Raw genomic sequence first — 21996 nt, 5'->3', positions numbered from 1 at the left:
TAAGCAATATCATACGATATTTGTCCTTCTCTATCTGACTTACTTCACTCAGTATGACAATCTCTAGGTCCATCCATGTGGCTGCAAATGGCACTATTTCATTCTTTTTAATGGCTAAGCAACACCCCAGTGTTCACTGCAGCACTGCTTACAATAGCCAAGACATGCAAGCAACCTACATGTCCATCAACAGAGGAATGGATAAAGAAGATGTGGTACATATATACAATGGAATATTACTCAGCCATTTTCATTCTTTTGCATGTGGTTATCCAGTTTTCCCAACACCATTTATTGAAGAGACTGTTCTTTCCCCACTGGCTCCTTTGTCATAAATTAATTGACCATATATGTGTTGGCTTATTTCTGTGTTCTTTATTTTGTTCCATTGACCTATGTGGGGGTTTTTTTTAGCATCTTTATTGGAGTATAATTGCTTTACAATGTTGTGTTAGTTTCTGCTGTATAACAAAGTGAATCAGCTATATGTATACATATATCCCCATATCCCCTCCCTCTCGTATCTCCCTCCCACCCTCCTTATCCCACCCCTCTAGGTGATCACAAAGCACCGAGCTGATCTCCTGGTGCTAGGCAGCTGCTTCCCACTAGCTATCTATTTTACATTTAGTAGTGTATATATGTCAATGCTACTCTCTCACTTTGTCCCAGCTTACCCTTCCCCCTCCCTGTGTCTTCAGGTCCGTTCTCTACATCTGCGTCTTTATTCCTGTCCTGCCCCTAGGTTCATCAGAACCTTTTTTTTTAGATTCCATATATATGTGTTACCATATGGCATTTGTTTTTCTCTTTCTGACTTACTTCACTCTGTATGACACACTCTAGGTCCATCCACCTCACTACAAATAACTTAATTTCATTTCTTTTTATGACTAATATTCTATTGTATGTATGTGCCACATCTTCTTTATCCATTCATCTGTCGATGAACACCTAGGTTGCTTTCATGTCCTGGCTATTGTAAATAGTGCTGCAATGAACATTGCGGTACATGACTCTTTTTGAATTATGGCCTTCTCAGGGTATATGCCAGTAGTAGAATTTAGTTTTCAGACTTGAATTTCTGAGGATAACACTGCGGACTTTGAGACTGTCCTTCTGAGGGGTGGATGCTCTTGGGGTGAATTAGCACCCCTGAAACAGGTCTGGGAAGGTATAGCCATGGAGGCGCTCACCTTCGTTTTCCCACAGAACACGGCACCTTGGGCCCTAGGGGGCCAAGTGTCTATCAGAAGGGGAGGTGCTGGGTGAGGTCACGCTGCCCCTGAAGCCACCTCAGGGCTCAGACCACAGCAGATGGTGACCTGGACAGGAAATGAGAACCCTGGCTGTGCCGAGGCACTGGCGTGCTCAGTAAATATTTCCTGAGTGGAAACAAGTCATGGGTGCCATGTGAAGCTTAGCTAAAAGCTGCCTGTCTTGCTCAAGAGCATATGTGACACCCCAATGTCCTCACAGGAGGGCTGGGACCAGGGTGAGTCAACAGGACACCCACTCTCAGGTGCCGACCTTGAACTTGCACCAGCCTGAGAGTGGGGTCTCCTTGCCTCCCTGGTCACAGGGCCTGGGGCCTGCATCAGAAGAGGGGGACAAGAGCCAGTAAACTTGTCACATCACAAATGACCAACAACTTGCTGAAGTGCTGTGGGAGCCCAGTGCAGAGAGCACCTAAGTCATCTGGGGCAGATGGGGCAGGCTCCCAGGGGGCCATCTGAGCTGCATCTGGAATGATCGGTGGACATTTGACAGGGGGCGAGAGGGAAGGGTCTTACTCCAGGGAGTGGGAGCAGGTGTGCAGGCTGGAGGCTGATGGGGGTTCTTTCTTAGGCCCATAAAGGATGGGGAGTGACCCCTAAAATGGGGAGGTTTTTCCCAGTTATCTGTTCCTGCTGGGGCTCTCCCTCCCCTGTGCTCCCAATGGGAAGGTCTCAAATGTCTGTGGGCACCTTCTCAGGGACTGTGCGTGGGGATCTGCAGAGCCTACTCAGCTCCCTATGGGGTAGAGTAATGTGGTCTGAATGCCTGGGGTGGGTAGAAGGATGTGCTGTGTGTTGTGGTCTGTCCTCCCCCGCTGGACAGAAGAGAGAGGCTGGCAACCAGTCCAGCCAAGAATCGCTGGGGAAATCTAGTGAAAAAGGAGCCCAGCAGAAAGAAGCCGAAAGATGTGGCTGCGGTGAGAGTCACGGGCAAACAGGAGCCCTCCCAGGAGCTGGGGACAAGCTCAGGGTGAGAGCAGTCTCTCCGCTGGTGTGGGGGGGGGGGGGCGCTTCTCCAGGTTTAAAAGGTAATGTCGTTGGTGTGGCAGATGAGATGCATGTTAAGACTAAGATGAAAAGACCCTGTGAAAGCTGGACCATGAGACTCCCTAGGAGGATAGTTCACTGCCCCAGGAAGAAGGGCAGGTCCACTAGCCTGCAGCTCACAGACAGTGAGGGTCTCCGGGCCCTGTTGGGAGACCAGCTGAGGCTTCTCAGGCCAGCAGCCTTTGCAGGTCTGGCTGGGCTGGAGGCACAGACCGTTTGTGATGTACTGAGTGCAGGAGGAGGAGCTGTGGTTGGACAAAGGCCACCTTGATCTCAGAGGCTGCTGAGTTGCAGCCACAGGCCTTAGTTTCCCTGCCTGGAAAGGTGCTGGGGAGGAGAGAGGCTGCCCTGGGACAGGCCTGGCCTCCCCCTTTCATGTGGCTTCTCAAAGTCTGAAACCATCTTGTGTGGGAGATTCACTGCACTGAGAGGGACTTGGATCTGGAAAGACCATTGGTATGAAAGGACAGGGATCTGGTCCCAGGCCAGGCTCTACTACATATTGGGTTTATTAATTAACCTCTTTGGATCCTCAGTTTCTACATCTGTAAAATGGGAAGATAATTGTAATAATATCTATCTGTCTCTCATAGACGAAAATGCTTTGTGAATTTGAAAGAGGTAGACAGGTTGGGGGTGTTGATGATGATTTAGCTTTCCAGCTGCACAAGGCGGCTGAGATGCTGACTTAAGAGATTTCCAAAAAGTCCCTGGTGTTCCGCCAGCATGGAATGTTTATTGTCTGGCTCTCTTCCGGTGTCCCTGGCCTGTAGCTGCATTGCTGTTTCCCTCTCTCTAGGCTCCTCCTCCCTCCCCAAATCCTGAGCAGATGGTTTACAGACCCAAACACAAGAGGACTAACACAAGAGGACTTATAGGACGTGGGAGAGCGAAAATATGAAGCTTGCTCCCCATCACTCTGAGAGGGACCAGTGGGTGAGCTGCCTGGATTTTGACCCCAGACAAGAAGTTTCTGACCACAGTCTCATTACCTTTTGCAGTAATTTCCCCATTACTAGAGGAGGTTGGAGGGAATAAGCCAGTGTTGGATATTCACTTGTCTGGGATTCAGCAGAGCAATTTAAGGAGCAGAGAATGGACTCAGGTGACTTGCTTGAGGTCACACAGTGGGATGGGACAGTGGCTGTGATGTTGGGGGTTTTTTTCTAGAGTTTGTTGTCGAGAGTCCAGACCCTACGCTTGATTCACTGTATGACCTTTTGCAATTACACTGCCTCGCTTGGTCTCAGTTTTCACATCCGTAAAATGGGTTTAATACACAGTGCCATGACTACCTTGAGTGCATGGTCATGGGGCCAGTCATGCATGGGGCTCCTCAGCCTTGGGACAGCTGAGGGGGAAGTCTCAGTGGGGATGAGAAGGAGGCACTGCCCAGGAGTTAGGTAGATGGTGCTGCTCCCCTAGGGTGTGGGCCCAAGAGTTCTCCAATGTTGTGGGGTATTCAGTCTGGTGAGAAGAGGCGAGAGCCTGAGCCTCAGTAGGTGGGAGTGAGTCTGAGGCAGCTGAGGCTGTGGCCAGGAGGGGTGTGTAGATAACTATCCCTGCCCCTCTGTGATAGCAGGAGCAGGCCTGGCAGAGGTTTAAAGGGAAATGGTAGGAATGAAGCAGACAAGAGCCTATCAGATACCGTGGGGTCTGGCTTTGCCCTGTGTGTATGTAGGGAGAATAAGTAACACTAGGGGCAGCTGGAAAGCCATAAGGGTGCAAGCAATAAATGCCAATATTTGCATTTGTGATACGGGGAGTTGACACTTCCCCCAAAGAGCTTTGTTCTTTTGCTCATAGCTTCTTACTTAGGCAACTGACATTTGAAGTTTATGGAAAACCAAACTCATTAAACAGTGTAAAGACAGAGGAGACAGCAACCCAAGGCAGCAGAGGCCCAGCCTACCCTGGCTAAAATAGCATGACTTCTGTGCCCAACCATAGGCTGACACTGAAGAGCAAGCTGTCTGGGCTGAGCCTAACCCCAGGGAAACAGGCAAGGGAATTATAGAGAGTGCCAGCGTGGGGAGTGTGAGATCAACAGGCTGGTGTGACCACAGGGATGGGGTATCTCCAATAGCGAAGTTGTTTATACATTTATTCTGCAATTGTTTATTGAGGTCCTACTGTAAGTGCTGGGGATCGTAATAGGAAACATCTGAGTGGCTTACTACAGGCTAGTGGGCTGGCAACCCGGAGCTAACATGCTAGCCCCGCCCTAGGGGTGGGGAAGAACCTAAGTGTCCCTTTGAGTGACGCTTCCCTTCTCTCCTGCCCCTCCTCCTATAGACCTTTCTTCCACAGCTGCACAGGCAGGCAGGCAGCCTGTGATGGGGCCCTGCTCAGAAGACCCCCATCTCTGCTGGGCCTCCCGGCTCCTGGGATTCACCAGCCTACTCCTCAGTGAGTGGCCCGGGCTCCTGGGAGGGAGGACCTTTGGGGGGAGCAGGGAGGCAATGTCCCCTTTCCACGTCTAAAGTCTTTGGTGAACAAAAAGACAAAACAGCTCTGTAATTATTTAGCAAATACAGTGCATTTGGTTTAGAGCCCTGGGGTGAACAGAAGAACAAAATGGCCTTTTGGTTGTGGCAAGCCTGGGACCCCTGTGCTCAGGCAGCCTTGGCTGCATTAAGGGAAACATTTCCAGGGAGGCGAGGCTGTTTCTGTGCAATAACAGAGAGACTGGGAGAGCATCGAGCTGCCTGGGAAGAGGGAGGGAGACAAAGAAACCCGCTCCTTGGCGTGGAAGGGCTGGGGAATGAAGCTCCCCTGGTCTGGACTCAGAGGGGAACGCCTGGCAGCCTGTGCAGTTGTCCTATGGGGGAGGGTGCCAGCCAGAACCCTGTGTCTGAGAGGGAGGAAGCAACTCTAGTCTGGGTTTCTTGAGCAAGATGTAAGATGTTGAATACAGTGAAATTCTGCTTTGGTAAAAGGAACAGCAGCCTGTAAAACTTAAGGGTTTCTGTATACCCACGTGTAGAAAGAATATGGAGAAACTACAGAAGGAACAGTAGACTGGTAATGTGGGCTCCAGAAGGGAGTGAACTTGGGGAGAAGAGAAATGGAAGTAGAAACAATAGGGAGTTAAGTGAAAATGAACTGAAGACTGGACAACACCGTAATCACATACAGGACTTCCTGGGAGAGTATATGATTATGTCAAAGGAAATTAAATAAAAACTAATGAGAAAATACTAATACCCAGTGAATTATGAATTCTGGAGACAGTTGGAAAGCTTTTATTGTTTTAATTTTTTGTTTTAGTAACCCAGCCACTAAATAAACTTGCAGGAGTTATATGAAATTTAATGAATTAGAGACCTTTTATAAACAGATGTCTTGAAATAAGAATGAGCTTTGTGGGCTTCCCTGGTGGCACAGTGGTTAAGAATCTGCCTGCCAATGCAGGGGACACAGGTTCGAGTCCTGGTCTGGGAAGATCCTACATTCCGCGGAGCAACTAAGCCCGTGAGCCACAACTACGAGCCTGCGCTCTAAAGCCCGCGCGCCTAGAGCCCGTGCTCCGCAATAAGAAGCTACTGCAATGAGAAGCCCGCGCACCGCAACAAAGACCCGATGCTGCCAAAAATAAATTAATTAAAAAAAAAAAAAAAAAAAAAAAAAAAGAATGAGCTTTGTAAAACATGAACTCTTTTTTAACAAGTTAAATTTATGTCTACAGTAAAATGTAGGCCTTCTCTTCAATTTTACATAACTGGAAAATATGTTCTGTTATTTAGAGTTTTCTCCGTAGGCTCTGGGGTTGGAAGATTACATAAGAGAGAGAGAGAGAGAGAGAAAGAGAGAGGAGGGAAATGGACAAAATTTTAAGTTGATTTGTAAGTGTTAAATTTTATATTATTTACATAAACTTTTACTCTGTCTTGTTTGTAACCACACCCCCCGGCTTTATTTTCTTCTTCAGGATTAGATCTTTTGTAGATCACAGCTCTTGCTGCCTTCCTTCTCTTTCTACGTCTTCTTCCATCTTCCTCACAGCTGGGCTCACCATTCCCTTCTGGGTGGGTCCTTCCTGCAGCCTGAAGGCTGAGCCTCTTCTCTCCCTGGTTCCCTCCTTTCCAGCACATGGGGAGTCTGGTTAGGTTGCTGTCTAACCCTCAGCCGGCCAGAAGTCCCTGCCCTGCTAAACCCCTCTAAGTACTTGCTTCCCCTTTCCCAGGAGAGGAAAGCTGGAGAATGAGCCTCCAGGAACTGCTCTGATCCTGGTGATGAGAGAGCAGTGCTGGGAGGGGAGCTCCTGCGGAGGACAGGGACAGACAGGGTGGGGGAGGTGATGGGCAGCTCCTGCAGGGGAGAAGCACTGGGCTGGGAGACAGGAGCCCTGGCTCCAGGCGTGGCTCTGCCCTGTGTGATCCAGGACAAGTTCACCCCCTGGGGCGCCTCCTTCTCTGTGACAGGAGGGGCCTGGGCAGATCCCCCCTAAGACCTGATCTGGAGGAGATGCCTGGTTAAGTGAGTTAGTGATTAAATAAAAACAAAGAAATATCTGAAATGCTTGTGCATATGAAAGCTGGCGCGAGCTATTCTCTGCTTCCAGTGAGAGCCAGGAATGGGAATAAGTACCGCAGGAGGGAGGCAGGCCTGAGATAATGAGAATTTATTGAATTGGAGAGAGGATTGGGACCTTGGAAGCCAGAGGCCAACCGAGGCAGATGGATCCTGACCTGGTGGAAGAAGCAGATTGATCATCTTTTCAGGATAAGACACTTTCCCTGGTCCTGTTCTGTCCTACCTTGGTCCCCAGGAAGGAAAGAGGGTATTGGGTCCCTGCGGTCTGTGTCTGAAGCGGGAGGGTGGGCTCAGGAGGAGGTGCCACTGAGGCGAATGTGCCCACTGGTCACAGCTCTGCAGGAAAATGACCAAGAAAGGCCTAATGCGGCCTCGTGGGGCCTGGCTAGGGAAGTGCTGTCTTGGTGGCAGGGACAGCAGAGCTCACTAAATGATCACGCTTCCTCTCATATTCTAGTCCCTGGCAGTTAGCCAGAGCCTTGTGACAAATGCTGGCCACAAAGCAAGAGCAGGGTTCACGCTAATTCTGGACAGATGCAGTGAAACCCCCTGTGTGATTCTCCTGTCTCCCCTCCCTGCTGCGGGGCTGGGAGCCTGTGAGGGTGCTGTGAGTTCCATGGGTGCAGCTACAAGGAGGTAGAACCTCCGCCCTGTGTGACAGGACCCCTCCTCACTGTCTCATGGAACCTGTGGTGGGGGATATAAACTCCCCTTGTTCTAAGACCCTGAGGTATTGTAACTGTTTGTTATGCAGCACAGCCTAGCCTGTCCTGCCAGCTACACTGTCTAGAAGGAGCAGGAAAGAGAGCAGCCTTCATATCTGTATTAGATATCTACTGCTGTGTAACCTGTCACCCCAAAACTTAGTGCCTTAAACACCACCAGGCATAGTCTCACAGTTTCTGTGGGTCAGGGCCCAGGGGTGAATCAGCTGGGTCCTCTGGCTCAGGGTCTCCCAGCCTGAAATCAAGGTCTTGGCTGGGGCTGCAGCAGCTCAGGGTCAGCTGGGCAGGATCTGCTTCCAAGCCTACTCATGTGATTGCTGATGGGAGGCAGTTCCTGTGTCTGCTGGACTGAGGGTCCCTCTTCCTCGCTGGATGTTGGCCAGAGGCTCCCTCGGTTCCTTGTCACGTGGGCCTCTCCTTAGGACAGCTGACAACATGGCAGCTGGGTTTCTCAAAGTGAGCAAGAGAGAGAGTGAAGGAGAGAGAGAGAGCAAGAGGGAAGTCACAGTCTCCTATAACCTAGTATCACTGAGTGACATTCATCAAGTCTGCTGTGGTCCATTCCTTAGAAGCCAGTCACTAGGTGCAGCCCACCCTCTAGGGGAGGGCATTACACAACGATGTGAACATGAGGAGACACTTAAGAAACTCCTCCTACAGTTATGCATTTGGTATTGACAGAAACTCTGCTAGGTGCTTTTTTTTTTTTTTAATAAATTTATTTATTTTATTTTTGGCTGTGTTGGGTCTTCGTTGCTGCGCGTGGGCTTTCTCTAGTTGCGGCGAGCCGGGGCTACTCTTCGTTGCGGTGCGTAGGCTTCTCATTGCAGTGGCTTCTCTTGTTGCAGAGCACAGGCTCTAGGTGCACGGGCTTCAGTAGTTGTGGCACATAGACTCAGTAGTTGTGGCTTGCAGGCTCAGTAGTTGCAGCGCAAGGGCTTAGTTGCTCCGCGGCATGTGGGATCTTCCCGGACCAGGGCTCGAAACCATGTCCCCTGCATTGGCAGGCAGATTCTTAACAACTGCGCCACCAGGGAAGCCCCTGCCAGGTGCTTTTGATCCATGATCTCATTCAGTTTATACTGTCATTATGAAGCAGGTGAGGAAACTGCAGGTTAGCAAGTTTAAGTAACCTGTTCAAGGTTACAATTCACTAGAGCCAGGACTTAATTCTAGAATTGCTTCAGATTCATTTTACTAGGCTTCCTCCTAAGAATCAAGGGAGTATATTGGATGAATTTCATTTAAAAGATGGGTTTTGTGGTTTTCTCCTTTATTGTTACTGAAAAAAAATACATTTCCTGTTTCCAATGCCCTAGGCATCTGCTGCACTGGGGTCAAGAGTTCTGGGACACATGGTTCTGGAGTTCAGGATTCTGGAGCCCATGCTCATCTGCACAGGGTCCGAGGAGGTTCTGTATTGTTCCATGTGATCAGGAAGCAAGAAGCTAACCTGGAGGAGGTCACATGGGGCTTTGGCCCTGACTCAAACTACAGAGTCCTGCTGCGAGTCTATGCTGGGGTAGACGCTCCCACTTGGGTCAGCCTCCAGGACAAGTACCAGCAGAGGGTCCATGTGCCCAGCATCTTGTCCCTGAAGATCGAGAACCTGACCCCTGAGGACAGTGGACTGTACCGGGCTCGAGCCAGCTTCACTGGAGGAATAGAACTTAACCAAGTTTTCCCCCTCACTGTCTACGGTAAGTGACAGCACCTGACCCCATCCCATGGCTTACCTCCTTCTTTTGTGCTACCAGTTTCACATAGGTCCCATTTTTCAAGATTCCTTCCAGACACCAGCCTTCAGACTCTATTTTCTCCTCTGAAATTAGGGTAAGTGAGTTTACTGCAAATGGTGAGCAGAGCTGAGATTCACAGCAGGGATAAACCACTTCAGTATTTTGGGAGAGGAGAATGGAAATTTGGGGAAATGATATTGGCAAAACAATTATTGTACTTTATAGGTCTAGATTTACTTAATTTGTGTATTAGTTGTCTACTGCTGCTAGAACAAATTGCTATAATTTAGACGCTGAATAAAACACAAATTTATGATCGTACTGTGCTGTAGGTCAGAAGTCAGATACGGGTCTCACTGGGCCCATGTCGAGGTGCTGGCAGGGCTGTGTTCCTTTCTAGAGTTTCCAGAAGGAGATTCATTTATTTGTCTTTTCCACCTTCTAGTGGTTGCTTACATTACTTGGCTCATGACCACCTTCCTCCACCTTCAAAGCAGGTAATAGTGAGACCAATTCTTCTCACATTCTTATCCCTCTGACCTCCTCCTCTTCTTCCTTCTTCCACGTTCAAGGACCCTTGTGATTACATTGGTCCCATCCAGGTAGTCAGAACAATCTCCTTATTTTAAAGTCAGCTGATTAGCAACCTTAATTCTACCTGTTACCTTAATTCCACTTTGCCATGTAACCTAACATATTCACAAGTTCTGAGGATCGACATGGACGTATCTGGGGTCCATTATTCACCTACCACAATTCATAAGCCCACGTAGTTAATGCCTCCTCTCCTTTTACTCAGCACCACCCAAGGCCAGCCTCACTCACAGACTCCACAAATCCAGCTCTAGAAGCCTCAATAGATGTAGGAGAAAGGTTATACTGCAACACTTCCAAAGAACCTCACTTAATCAACACTTTCTTTCCCTAAAGTCCCTGTCTGCATAAAGGCTGTTACAGCTTTAGGTCCCCATGTGATTTCTAAGACCAACTTATCAATATGTCACTTCTCAAGTTCAGCGGCATATTCTAACCAGACTCAGACTCATCATTCCCAGTTGCTACCACCGCATCTCCCGCAAATGTCTCCACTATTGCGAGCAGAGGGCCTTTCTCTGGGCTCCCAGTGCTGGCCAGATGTCCTCCTTCTCTACGGGCTATGCAAACCCAGGCATTATCTGAGCAGGAGAGAGCAAGTCCTGATCTGGGACTAGCCTTTCTGTCCCAGACTTCTTCCCCTTCCAGAGGAAACCCCATTTTCTTAGAACTAACGGGCCTTGGGTAGGTGGGATCCAGGTTTTATTTTCTTGTTGGAGATTTTTAAGGCTTGCTCAATCTAGTGAAATAACATAGGACTTAACTCAGTGGCTCCCTTCTTTATTGTCACTTGCTATGTATTAAATATTGGGCAAATTGTGTTTTACTTGTAAAATGCATTCACCATCATTAAAGGGAGGATGCCAGGATTTCAATGAGATACTGGATGAGAATGTGCAGACTGTATTGTTCTCCACTCATGTAAGGCTCCATTCTTTTGTCCCTCTTACCCTAGAGCCGGTGCCCCTTCCCCAGATCCTGTTCAAGTTACCATCCATCACACCAAGCTGGTGCAACGTCACCCTGGAGTGCAGAGCCTCAGGGGCCACAGAGGACCTGAACGTGACCTGGCAGAACAAGGGCCTCCCCAGGGAGCTGGAGCAGAGAGTGACACCGGGACCAGCCTCCAACTCCTGGACCTTGCCTGTGAACCTGCCCCTGAGCCAGCCCAATGCCAGTCTCACCTGTGTGGTCAGCAACCAGGTGGACCAGAAAACTGCCACCTTAGACCTTGGGGAAGTCTGTGTCCATGGTGAGTGTACCTGCCAGAGGGGAGGGGCATTCTCGGAGCTCAGATGCACTGGGGTGAGGGTTCTGGGCTTTTCTCCCCACTATGTCATGAGCACCACCTTCCATCGGGTCACCGCATACAGGAGTCTGGGAGGTACAGCAAACTCATCTCTGCTTTTCATTGTCACATCCATGCCCGCCTCTCCACACCCCCCCCTTTTTTCCCCTAAGATTGTTTTTGATGCAAATCTTGTCCACGCAGCTCCACATGAGCAGCTCCCAGTCCCAGCTGGCCCTGGAGGGAAAGCAGGGGTGGGGTGGGGGAGGTGAGGAGAACTAGGGCTGCAGCCCGCAGCGGTGTTCCCTAGAGATGTATTCCCCTGAGGGCGCACACCTCCCCTGACCCATGCTCCCTGCTGCCTGCGCCTGCCTGCCCGCCTGCCCGCCTGCTTGCTGCTTGCTGGGCATCTCCCTCCTTCCCAGCTGCTGTGGTGCAGTGTCAGAGCTGGTCCAGGGCAATAGCTTTCCAGTACTTCTCCCACCTCATCCATTATCCATAGTGCGTCCACTGGAATCCTTTGAAAAGAAATTGGATCTTGAAATTGGTCTGTGTCATCTGGAGGCGTATGACCTGCTGGCTCCCTGTAGGATTCAGGGCTCAGATGCTCCTCTGCCCATGTTTCTTACCTCATACACTTCACACGGGATTGTTTGCTTGGAGCTCCTGAATGTGTTCTGCTATTATAAGCGTCTGAGCCTCTGGAAATGCTGTTTCCTCTACCATCAGCCATCCCAAGTCAAGAGTCCTTCACTTCCTTGCTTATTCCTGTTCAAGGATTTCCCTCAGGTCATGGGCACGTGACCAGCTCAGTAACGCAGGACCCTGCGCTTGGTTATAATTCTGTTATTAATAAAGTTTGAACAAGGGTGTGTCAATCTCATGTGGCACAGGGCCCTGCAGGTGCTATAACTGTCCTGCCCTCAAGCATCATCCCCTTTAAGGAGCAGTCCGTAGCCACCCCACACGAAATAGCAATGCTGTTTATGGGTTTGTCTCCTCCGTAGCCTGGAACACCTTGAGGGCAGAGGCCATGTCTTGTTCTCCTTTGAATTCATGTACCAAGCAAAGCTCCTGGCACTGTTTGCTCACAGTCAGGATTTCATTGAATGAATGAATGACCTGGTGTCCTGAGTGTAGCCTTGCCCCTCTAACCCATCCCCCCATGAGCTGCTGGGAGGAACTGATGTGTCAGCATCACTTAAAATCCCGCGTTACCCTCCCCTCAGCCCCATCCTGGAGTCTCAGATAAAGTTCAATGCTCAGCATGACCCACAAAACCCTCTGGAAAGAGACTCTTCCTCCCTCTGACCCTCCTCACCCGGCCCCTCCCTGCCCTGTCCCTCTCCTGCCTGCTGCAGTGGGATGATGGCAGCTCCCTGGGCTGGCGATTTGACACAGTCATTTCTCAAATGTGGTGCCCCTCCTTCCTGGAATTCCGTGCCCACGTTGAATATCTAGTTAACTCCTATTCCTCCCTCAAGACTCAGTTTACGCATCACCTCCTCTGGGAGGCCCTCCCTGAAGACATGTGTACAAGGTGTAAACCTCTGTTGCACTGCAGTCTCTCTGGCTGGCAGACTTTGGTATTTTCTCAGTCTTCCCCCACTGGGTGACCCCATCTTGTTCATCTCGGTACGCCTGGCACCAAGCAGGAGCTCAGGACCTGGTTGAATGGATGAAACTGACATGCTCCTCCCTCTTCAGCTTCTGAACCTGGACCCTTCAGAGCTCTCCACCTGCTCTCTCTCTATCTCCCCTTGGCAATGGGTATCTTAGGTTCTGTCTTTCCTTAACTTTCTTCATTCTCTCTGTGTGAGGGGAACAGATTCACAAGGACAGGTCAGTGCTGACCCCCTGCCAGGCATCCTAGGGGCTGTCGTGGCTGTGCTGTTGATCCTTGGAGGAGGACTGTACCTTTGGAAGACACGTGAGAAGAAGAAGAAAATGCAGACTGGAAGAGGCAGGTTGCACTTCTCCCTCCTGCCCTGATACCTCCCCTCCCCCACTGGACCCTTGGTTCCTTTCCTTCTGCATTTTGCTGCTCAAGGAATCTCTCTGCAGAGGGAATGGTGGGTGTGGCCTTGGCCTTGGGGTTCAGAACAGTGGGGGAGCGTACAGGTTTTCAAGGCCCAGGTTCAAGCTCCACTCTGTGTATGACTCAGGTACAGAATTGCAGGAGGACCACAGGGACAATGATAGTGGCATCCAGTATGCGGAGCTGAGCCAGCAGGAGTCTCGAAAGGACATGCACAAGGTGAGAGCTGGGAGCTGTGCCCAGCCTGGGCTCTCCTGGGTCCATCCTCACCTGGGTCTGGGCCTGTCAACCCAGTCATCTGCCTTTCCCGGCCCCACTGTCTCTTTAACTCTTTCCAGGTGGTCAGTGGTATTTACTGAGAAAATTTATACCTGGGGCCAGTGCAGTGCTGGGCGCTTTGGGGGAATTCACGTGCAGCTCATGTCAGCAGCATTGGTTCCATGTGGGTCCCTCTGGGGCCTCTCTCAGCTGTTCTAGAAACTCTCTGTCTTGCATTCCTAGGGTATTGGTGAACAACATTTAGAAGAAAAGGAGCCTGTTAATACTGTCTACAGTGAGGTCCATAAGCCAGAAAGAGAAGCCATGAAGATAATTTAATTGGAGGAGGTAGGAGAACTGGAACTCCTAGGACACCTCCACTCGGAGCTTGATCCCTGCAGACACCTGCCTCTCTCAGCTCTGGTCCAGCTCCAGCCGCCCTGGTCTGCGTTACTCTGACCCTCCTGCCCTCGACTCCCTGGGCACACATGGCCTTGTCACAGCCTCTGTCACCTCTCCAAGCTGCTTTCCCACTCAGGATCCTCACCCTGCAGGATGTGTGCTCTTTTTCCATCACTGACTCAGCTCCTGACCACTCTCCTCCTGAGGCTTCCCAAAGAGAACCTTCCTGCACATGATAATCCCCACAGCCTCTGCTGAGTGGCTGCCGTGTGTCTTTCTGAGAACACAGCCCAGGCATGGGGACCGTGTAGAAGATATTGACCACGCCGCAGAGGAGGGGGTTAGGACCTTGGTGCTGGAAGCTGAGTTGGGGGTCCGTGGATGCAGCATGGGTAGGTGGGATCCCACAAAGGGCTGGCCTGAGGCTTCCTTTGCACCCTGTATAGGGCAAAAGGTTTGTATCAAGCGGTGTGTTTGTGTGTGCGTGTGTGTGTGTGTGTGTGTGTGTATGTTGGGGGAGTATCCAGTGTATATTATACATCGGGCCACAGCCCTTTTCCCTGACCACTAGTACTAACCTCAGCTTCAGCTCGTAGACTTCAAATCCACCTCTTGTGGAGTGGGAAAAGGAATGTGTACTGTTTCTGGACCTTCCAAGACTTCTGTTTCTCAGAGAGGGACCCAAGTCGGGACCTGTGTTCTTAGGAAAGCAGCTTCAGCCTTTCCTTGTCTGGGGTCGGGGTACTTGGTCATTAGAATGGAAACGAAGCATGCTGCTCCCGCCTCCCCTTGATGAGGCTGCTGGGAGGGGTGAGGGGTGAGGCTTGTAGGAGGGTCTGAGCCAACCCTCTCCTGCCTCTTCTACTGACCCTCAGCGCCCCACAGCCCTGCTGGCCTCAGATCCTAGGTCAGCCTCCTCTTTGCTCACTCACGTCCCTCTGCCTGAAATGATGGCTCCCTTTCCCTATCCCTTCCTCCCATCCCTGCCTGTTGGAATCCTACCATTCCAACCCAAAACCCCCTTCCAAGTCACATGGTCTACATGTTCGCATAGGTTTGAAAATAGCCTCTCCCACATCTGTCCTTTTCAGACAACTTGGACATAATCAAGGCCCCTGCCATAGGTTTGCTTTGGATTGGTCATGAGTCTTCCCTGCTAACCTCACCTGGGGCTCCCTCAGGAGGGTGCTGGGGCTTTAGGAGGCCAGTGCCAAGGAGACAAGCACCTCTGTCTGTGAAGGGTCTGAGCTACTCTTACTCCCAACTCCCACAGAGACTCAGCAGACAAGACCCAGAGCACAGATGCTGCTGAAGGTCTTTCTGGTAGTGACTCCACAAGGAAGCAAAGAGGACATGATGAACTCCAATGACACCGCCTGGTTTCCCCAACCCACATCCAGCTTCACGTTGCCTGAGGACCTAATGTAGCCAGCACTGTATTGTGTGGAAGCTTCTCCTCTCCCTGGCGGTCCTCACCTCCTCGAAGCCTCTACCTTCCGCCTTGAGTCCCAGCTCTTGAATCGGAGATGGATTCACTCTGATACTATGATCTGTGATCCTTTGTCTGCTGGCCTAGATTCCTAGGTCTCTTGGTTCCCCTCCCAGCTCAGCAAGCTCAGCTGCTTCACTTCTGACCTCAGAAAGCCAAGCTCTGAGCTAAAGGCTTGAGCGTTATGCTAGGATCCTGCTAGATGGTGCATGAATAAGAGAGGAGCAGAGTTTCCATAATAAGGCTCTTTCTAACCTCTTTCTGCTCAGGCTGAACAGAAGGCTGAGAAGGAAAAAGATGACATCTCTCACTGGCATCCCAGGTGACCGATCATGGCTGGGTATCAGTGCCCATCAGTCCAGAAGCAGTGTAAGATGTGACCACACATTGACCCCTCCCACCCCCCACCTAAAGCAGAAGAGAAAAAAAAATGAAAGAGGAAGGGAACTTGACTTTCCAAGCCTATCATGAACCAGGTTTTGTCCCAGGCATTTTATAAATATCATTTCTTCTTATTCTTACAAGAACACTCTAGGGTAGGTATTACTATCCCCATTTTGCAGGACAAGTAACCAATATCCCAAAATAGTTGGTGGCAGAGCAAAGCCTTAAATCCAACACTGGACAATGCCAGCATTCATATCTTATCCTTTGCCACATGGTCACTGAAGACCTTGTAATCCTGGAGTATTCAGAGGAGAATATCCTCCATTTGTTCCTCTTCCAAGGATCCTGGTCTTCTGACTCAGGTGCCCCAACTTGGAATGAGTTCATCCTGATGATGGATGGAGCAGTTGGTGGTTGAAAGAGGAATTGTCCCTTAAGTGGACAGTGGAGTAGGAGATGTGGGTGGGAGACATGGAATGAGAGACCCTGCCCTCTGGCTCAGATGAGACATTCAAAGCAGAGATGCTTCTTCCTCTTGGGTCTTGTGGGAGTTACTTCCTCTCATTCAATGTGTGTTGTGGCTTTCAGCATCCCTATTCTCAAGCCAACTTCCTTATCCATTATTATCCATAACTTCATTCAACAATTATGTGAGGCAGAAATCCTCAGTGTACAAATGGAAAATTAAAATCCAGAGATGTTAAGTACCCTACAGAAGTTCTCCCAAGTGTAAGTGATGTAGGCATATCAGGGGATAATAATTTCACACATTGTGATTCCTTTCTCTCTGTCATCCCAGACATCCAACCAGTTACCATCTTCCATTGGGTTATTCTTCATAAAGCTTCTTGTACTCCATTCTCCTCTTATTCTTTCATTCCCATCTTATACCTGCAGCTGCACCATTTTTACATTTCCACCAGCAATGTATGAGAATTTCTCCACATCATCTCCAACTCTTGTTATTTTTTGATTGTAGCCAACCTAGTGCTGGTGAAGTGGTATCTCATTGTGGTTATGAATTGCATTTCTCAAATGATTCATGTTGAACATGTTTTCATGAGCATATTGACCATTTGTATACTTTATTTGAAGAAATTTCTTTCTCTCTCGAATTGTCTCTTGTCATCCATTGCCCCTACCTCTCCACTGAGTCTGCTTTTGTCCAGTCACCAGGGAACTTCATGTTGTTAAATCCAGTGGTCAATTCTCAATCCTCATTTCCCATAACTTCTCAGCCGCAGTGGACCTTTATTTTCTAGAAACACTGTTTTCACTTTGCATTCACTATTCACATTATTTTCCTCCTACTGGGTGGTTGCTCCTTAGTTTCCTTTATCAGTATCTTTCCGTTATCTCCAACTTCTAAATTTTGGAATAACCCAGGGTTCATACCCAGACCACCCAGACCACGTCTCTTCACTGTCTACACTCATTTCTTTTTGATGTTACGGCCATGCAGTAATCCCATGACTACATGACCTTATGTGGCAAAAGGGACTAAAAGATATGATCCCTCCCCTGGACTCCACATTGTAAATATCCAGCTGTTTACTTGACATCTCCACTTGCGCGTATAACAAGCATCCCCATCTTGACATGTCTAAATTCAGACTCCCCAAACATGCTTCCTATACAATTTCTGATCCCTCCAAACGTCACCTCAATCCTTCCATTTTTTCTGGCCACAAAACCTTGGTGTCATCCTTGACTTCATTCTTTTTCTCACACCCCACCCTCTATCTCTATTAGAAAATACTGATATCTTTTCATTCTATATATATTCAAATATTTAATTTCATATACCTATATGAAAAAATTACATTTATAATAAAATACCTCTCACCACCTCCCTAGTCCAATAGGGTCATCATTTCTCACCTGGATTACTGCAGTAGCCTCTGAGTCTCTTACTTTTGTCTTTAATCCTTTAATGTCTATTTTCATAATATCACCCAGATTTATCTTTTCAGAACCTAAGTTATGTCACATTACTCGTTAGCTCAGAACTACCCCATGGGCCCACTTTATCTGGAAGGCCCTGTATCAGCTGACCTCATCTCCCATGCTCCCCTCCTTCCTAATCCACTCTAGGACACTGGGCTCCTTGCCATTCCTTCAATACTACATGCATGCTCCTTCCACAAGGCCTTTGCTCTCTAGAATTCTCTCCCTCTAGGTATCCACATGTCTCGTCTCCTCACCTCCTTCAGGTCTCTGTACAGATGTTAACTCTTCAGTAAGACCTACCCTGACCTCCCTATATAAAACTGCAAACTCTTCCTAATGCCCTCCTCCCTCCTCCATGGTCTATTTTTCTCCATAGTACTTTCACAAGGCTGTGTGACAGGGTACATTTATTCTGGGCTGTAGTTTAAAGACAGGTGGGTATTGAGGCCTCAAAGTATAAACTGCAGTCCTATTACGCAAATACCATTATTATTCCCAGGAAACTGCAACACTGATAAATTAATGAACTTACTCAATGTCACATAACTAATAGGTGGCAGAGCTGGAATTGAAATCTTGGAGTTGGATTCTAACGCTCTTAACCACTGTATACCAGTTAAATAAAGTATACTCTCTCCACATGAGGGAATACTATTTATGTAATAAGGAGAATAAGTTACAAATTACATCTTTATATATTTGAATGTAAAGTTGCCCATGAAATATTAAATGAGTTATGGAACATGCATAGTGTTATCCTATATTGTAAATATATATAAATATGTTTATGTAGGCATAAAATAGTCTAAAAGCTAGTAGGTTAAGAAGTTAACAGTGGTTATCTTCTGCGGTCTGTGTCTTTTTCTGTATCATCAGTTTCTTTATAACACTAATCAAACAAATTACCTATTAAAAATTTTTAGCAGGACAGTGACATGATCAGAGCTGTGCTTCAGATAGATAAAGCCATATATACACCAACAGGAAGTTTATCATCTAAACCAGTTAACGTACTTATGCTTATTTTTACTTTCTTTTGTATTGATTGATGCCTTCAGGATCTTTATTGAAATAACCCCAAATATGTCTAGATCTGTCTATATAGTACAGGCAAAGTGGTCTGATTGATCCAAATGGACGCTCCCCGTGAATTGCTTACAATCTGGGCTGTTCATTAGATCAACTGGAGAGCTTTCAGGAACAGATACTTGGACTCTATCCTGAAACTGGGCACCATCTATATTTTTTAAAAACTCAATAGGTGATTCTGATTCATGATCAGGCTTGAGAACTGAAACCTTGGGCCTACATGAACTCTCCATAAAATTCAAATGGGAACGTACATGGCAAAGAAAGGCTGTGAGTTTGTCTTCCAAGATGTTTCTCAGTGTGTGCTAGTATGTAGGCCAGTAAATGTTGGTTGAGTGAAGGAATGAGTGAATGACAAAGCCCTACAGTTTGGCATTACAGTTGACTCTTGAACAACGTAGGGGGCTCCCACCCCCTGAGCAGTCAAAAATTCACATAAAACTTTACAATCAGCCCCCTGTATTCATAGTTCCACATCCACGGGTTCAAGCATCCATGGATCATGCAGTACTGTTGTACACGTTTATTGAAGAAAATCAGCATATATGTGGACCTGCGCAGTTCAAACTCATCTGGTTCAAGGGTCAACTGTACTTTGATGTGTTCACCATGTGTTCAGAGTCTGACATGTAGATTCTTAGCCAAAACCCAGAATTTCCATTTCATCCATTGCCCTTTTGCCTTGGGGATGCAAAATCTTGATAATAAATGTTAAAAGACACTGGTAAACAAAACCAGAATGCATATTTATTCATTTACAGTGAGAAATATACTTGCTAACTGGGCTAGATATCCCTGTTAGCCTGACCAGGGCATCCTCTTCCCAAAGATAGGCCACATTGGAAGCCGAGTTACAACTGGACTACATGGGGAGCCCCGAGTCAGGGCAGATAAGCAGATGCTGCCGGCATGGATCCCAGTGGCCTTCTCATCTGAGCTCTCCATCTCCATGGTAGGACTTACCTGCCCAGGGCATGGGATTCTCCTGCCAGCCTGATGGAGCACTTCATTTGCCTCTGTCACTCATCTCTCGTTATGCCCCATTTCTTATTAACCATCCTTCTGATTGACATTCTTTCTTTGGTCACGTACCTATGTGAGATTAAGACTTGCCTTGATCTCAACTGGAATTGCTATATCTCTCCCATGATCCAGATATATAGCGTTTTATTTAATCTCCAAAAGTAAAAAAAAATCCCTCCAAATCATCTACCCTTATTTCTCTCATTTCCAAATTGTAGTAGAGGATGTGGAGGGCGAAGACACTCCCTCAATACACCACCTGCCGCCAGGTGAGCCACCAAATAGCTTTTGCAAATAGACTAAAAGAGAAAAGCTATAAACTGGTTAATGGAATTCTGTGGCTCTCAGGGCTGGAAACATCACCTAATTTATCACTTACCCTTTCAGCAAGATCCTCTCATATTTAAAACAGCCAAACAACAATAATAACAAGAAAAGCTCTTGAGAGAATGTAGTGCATAATTAATGTCTATTCAATTTTAAATCTTTATTAAATGGACAATTTCTAGAAAAATATGACTTGATAAAATTGATCTACATGTGTGTATAAACCTCAAAAAATGAACATAGAAAATATTATAAAACTTACATAAGTATTTTCTCCTTTGATGACATAAGAGGCAAAGCCTATTCACAAAGCCTAATGTGAATTCCTCACATCTTTAAAGAATAGATAATTTTTGTGCTAGCAAATTTTTTTTTTAACTTGCCAGAAGATAGAAAGCATTCATTTATGATTCAGAAAACTTGACAAAGCATGAAAAAGGAAATAGTTGTCCAGGCTGCTTGGACACATGTAATTTCCCTTCTTCTGCTGGAGATTTTCCTTGGTGAGCTCAATTTCCAGCTTCCCAGGGAGGCTGAGGAGCAGAAGAGCTTTTGCCAGGATCATCCACAATAACGGAAATAAGAATAGAGTTGTAGTCTCTGTTGGGTCAGAAACAGAGCAGGGAGTGAGAAGCTTCGGGGTGATGGATCCTGGGCTGGCCACGCTCCCTGTGGTGTACTGGCTCAACACAAGGCACTCTACTCCAGCTGATGGTTCTGGAGAAACTGGGATTTGGGGGCTCAAAATAATCTGATTTTGCCAAAAAGTTTTCCTAGAATCTAAGAATGTCCATGTTGGACGAAACTCACTGTGGAGTCTGACCCCATTCTGAGCTTTATAACTACCCACCAAGTGATTTTACCTGTAGTTTCACTCCACCAGTGACATGAGGTCACTGTGCCCCAAAGCATCCATTCCAGTTTTGGATGACTGACTATAGAAAACTCTCCTCTAATATCATGAGTCAAAACCTGCCTCTCCTTATTTGCTCATTACAAATATGATTCCTTGTCTACTCAATGGCCCTTCAAGTGGGATTTAGAGCAGAGCAGAGATAAACATCAGTGCCTGGTACAGCTGTTCTACCTCCTCCCATAATTTCCTGGGTCATATGTCAACCTTTATTATCTCTGATTCCCATCTCATCTGGTACTGTCCCAAGGGCTGGGGAGGTTGGAATCATACTTCTTGACAATGATGAGCACCGACCTACCATACCCCCAATCTCCTGGGAAATGAATGTCTGCAGAGGTGGGCACACTCACTTTGCCAGGCGCACTCTTAATCCCAAGAGAGTTCCCCAAGGTCTATGGTGGCAGTTTTCTGGTCCACATGGTTGTTGAGCACACACGTGAGGCTGGAGTTGGGCTGGCTTAGGGGCAGGCTCAGAGCTTGGTCGCAATGTTCCTCTGTTCCAGCTCCCTGGGGAAGCCCTTGCTTACCCAAGTCACCTTCAGGTCCTCTGTGGCCCTGCACTTCCAGGGTGACATTGCACCATCCTGGTGTGATGGATAGTTAGTCGGCCTGGATCTAGGAAAGGGCCACAGGCTCTGGGGCAGGAGGGAACAAAAGCTTATTATTGTATTTGCAGAGCATGTTATTCACCCACTATCATGTAGTTTCTGAGCAGTCAGCTGGGAAGGCAGGGCATTTCACAGCCAAAGAAACTGAGGCCTAGAGAAATGTGAAATAGTTTGCAAAATTATATAATGAGAAAGTGATACTGAATCTCAGTTTTAGAGAAGGGAAGGCAGCCAGTCTATCAACTCTCTTCACTACCCGTACCCCCAACTGTCACCACACATGGCTTGAAATCACACCTGCTT

The 21996-nt window shown here is 47.8% G+C and overlaps 1 protein-coding gene across 6 annotated transcripts; it reads left to right on the top strand.

The window, feature by feature from the left end:
- Positions 1-4616: 4616 nt before the first annotated feature.
- Positions 4617-20315, top strand: LOC118880120 (SLAM family member 5-like). Of its 6 annotated transcripts, none has more exons than XM_036823551.1 (8): positions 4617-4733; positions 8905-9285; positions 9770-9821; positions 10874-11170; positions 13027-13169; positions 13372-13463; positions 13746-13850; positions 15663-20314. In XM_036823551.1, exons 1-7 carry the CDS (start codon positions 4661-4663, stop codon positions 13839-13841), a joined length of 1134 nt encoding a protein of 377 aa, XP_036679446.1. In that variant the 5' UTR covers positions 4617-4660; the 3' UTR covers positions 13842-13850; positions 15663-20314. The 6 variants fall into 6 exon arrangements, with proteins under 6 accessions (XP_036679446.1, XP_036679436.1, XP_036679427.1 ...); XM_036823541.1 differs by having other exon boundaries at positions 15178-20314; XM_036823532.1 differs by having other exon boundaries at positions 13746-20313.
- Positions 20316-21996: the final 1681 nt, after the last annotated feature.

The sequence above is a fragment of the Balaenoptera musculus genome, chromosome 1 (assembly GCF_009873245.2).
Source record: "Balaenoptera musculus isolate JJ_BM4_2016_0621 chromosome 1, mBalMus1.pri.v3, whole genome shotgun sequence".
NCBI classification, from domain to species: domain Eukaryota; kingdom Metazoa; phylum Chordata; class Mammalia; order Artiodactyla; family Balaenopteridae; genus Balaenoptera; species Balaenoptera musculus.
This window is presented reverse-complemented; position numbering and strand designations above follow the sequence as displayed.

Coding starts and splice junctions, on each gene's coding strand:
- LOC118880120 (XM_036823551.1), top strand. CDS start 4,661: ATGGGGCCCTGCTCAGAAGACCCCCATCTCTGCTGGGCCTCCCGGCTC. Junction 9,822..10,873: donor TTCCTCCACCTTCAAAGCAG/GTAATAGTGAGA, acceptor CTCTTACCCTAG/AGCCGGTGCCCCTTCCCCAG. Junction 11,171..13,026: donor TGGGGAAGTCTGTGTCCATG/GTGAGTGTACCT, acceptor TCTCTGTGTGAG/GGGAACAGATTCACAAGGAC.